Genomic DNA, 761 nt, shown 5'->3' with positions numbered 1-761 from the left:
AGCACAAGGATCCCTGGGGGCCCCAGGAGATCCAGGGGCCTCAGGGGCCCCTGGTGAAGTACGAGGTGTGGCGGACTTCTTCGGCGGTGGAGCGGCTCCTGGATTTGGAGGAGGCAAGCAACGCAGCGCGCAACCGCAGCTTTTTATATTTGCACTCGTTTGCGCCTACGTGAAAGGATCACACACGATCTGAACGTAGTGACGAGCCATTTATCGAGGCACCCTCCCTGTAACTAGGGACGCATCTGCTCTGTGGTGTACACGCGCCTTCCTGTGTGTTTTTTGTGGTTGCAGAAGATTATTTTGGAGGCGGGGGTTTTCTGCAAACCGGAAACTTTCTCACGCAGGCGCAGCAGCCCTCTGGGCCTCAACTGTCTTTGATCCCTGTGAAGATCGGTTAGCCTCGCTCCAGCCCTCTATGCGTCTATTCCCAGCGTAGACACATATTTAGTGGTATTGATACGTCTATATGGGAAAGGATGCAGCAAAGGCGATGGTTACTGGGCAAATGCGACTCAGGCTTAGGGGATAGGGGCGTAGGCTACTGTCAGTTGCCCTTTCTTTAGTTTGTTGTTCGTTAGAGGTGTTGTTCCTTTCCTTCGAGTTTCATTGTTATGCCTCATTGGCCTTTGTTTGCTTGAAATAGGTCCGATGCACATGATGGCTTTGCGTTGGTGCTGCAGCACATGTCTATAAGGCCTGGATGCAGGACCCCAGCTCGCTGCAAGTGTCTTACTTCCCTTCTGGTCCCCTTCTGCACC

At 53.2% G+C, this 761-nt stretch overlaps 1 protein-coding gene across 1 annotated transcript in view; it reads left to right on the top strand.

Annotated features, from left to right (window-relative positions):
- The window catches only part of EMH_0029230 (replication protein A2, putative), a gene marked incomplete at both ends in the record, with an annotated part of 2,810 nt that overhangs the window by 320 nt on the left and 1,729 nt on the right, over nt 1–761 (top strand). The window contains 3 exons of the mRNA XM_013494262.1: nt 3–65; nt 295–396; nt 684–746. Coding sequence (XP_013349716.1) covers nt 3–65; nt 295–396; nt 684–746 — 228 coding nt within the window. The remainder of the gene's footprint in view (nt 1–2; nt 66–294; nt 397–683; nt 747–761) is intronic.

The sequence above is a fragment of the Eimeria mitis genome, genomic scaffold (genome assembly GCF_000499745.2).
Source record: "Eimeria mitis Houghton genomic scaffold, Emh_scaff1093, whole genome shotgun sequence".
NCBI lineage: Eukaryota > Apicomplexa > Conoidasida > Eucoccidiorida > Eimeriidae > Eimeria > Eimeria mitis.
Note: the sequence above shows the minus strand (reverse complement) of the source record. Positions and strands in the feature narration are given on the sequence as shown.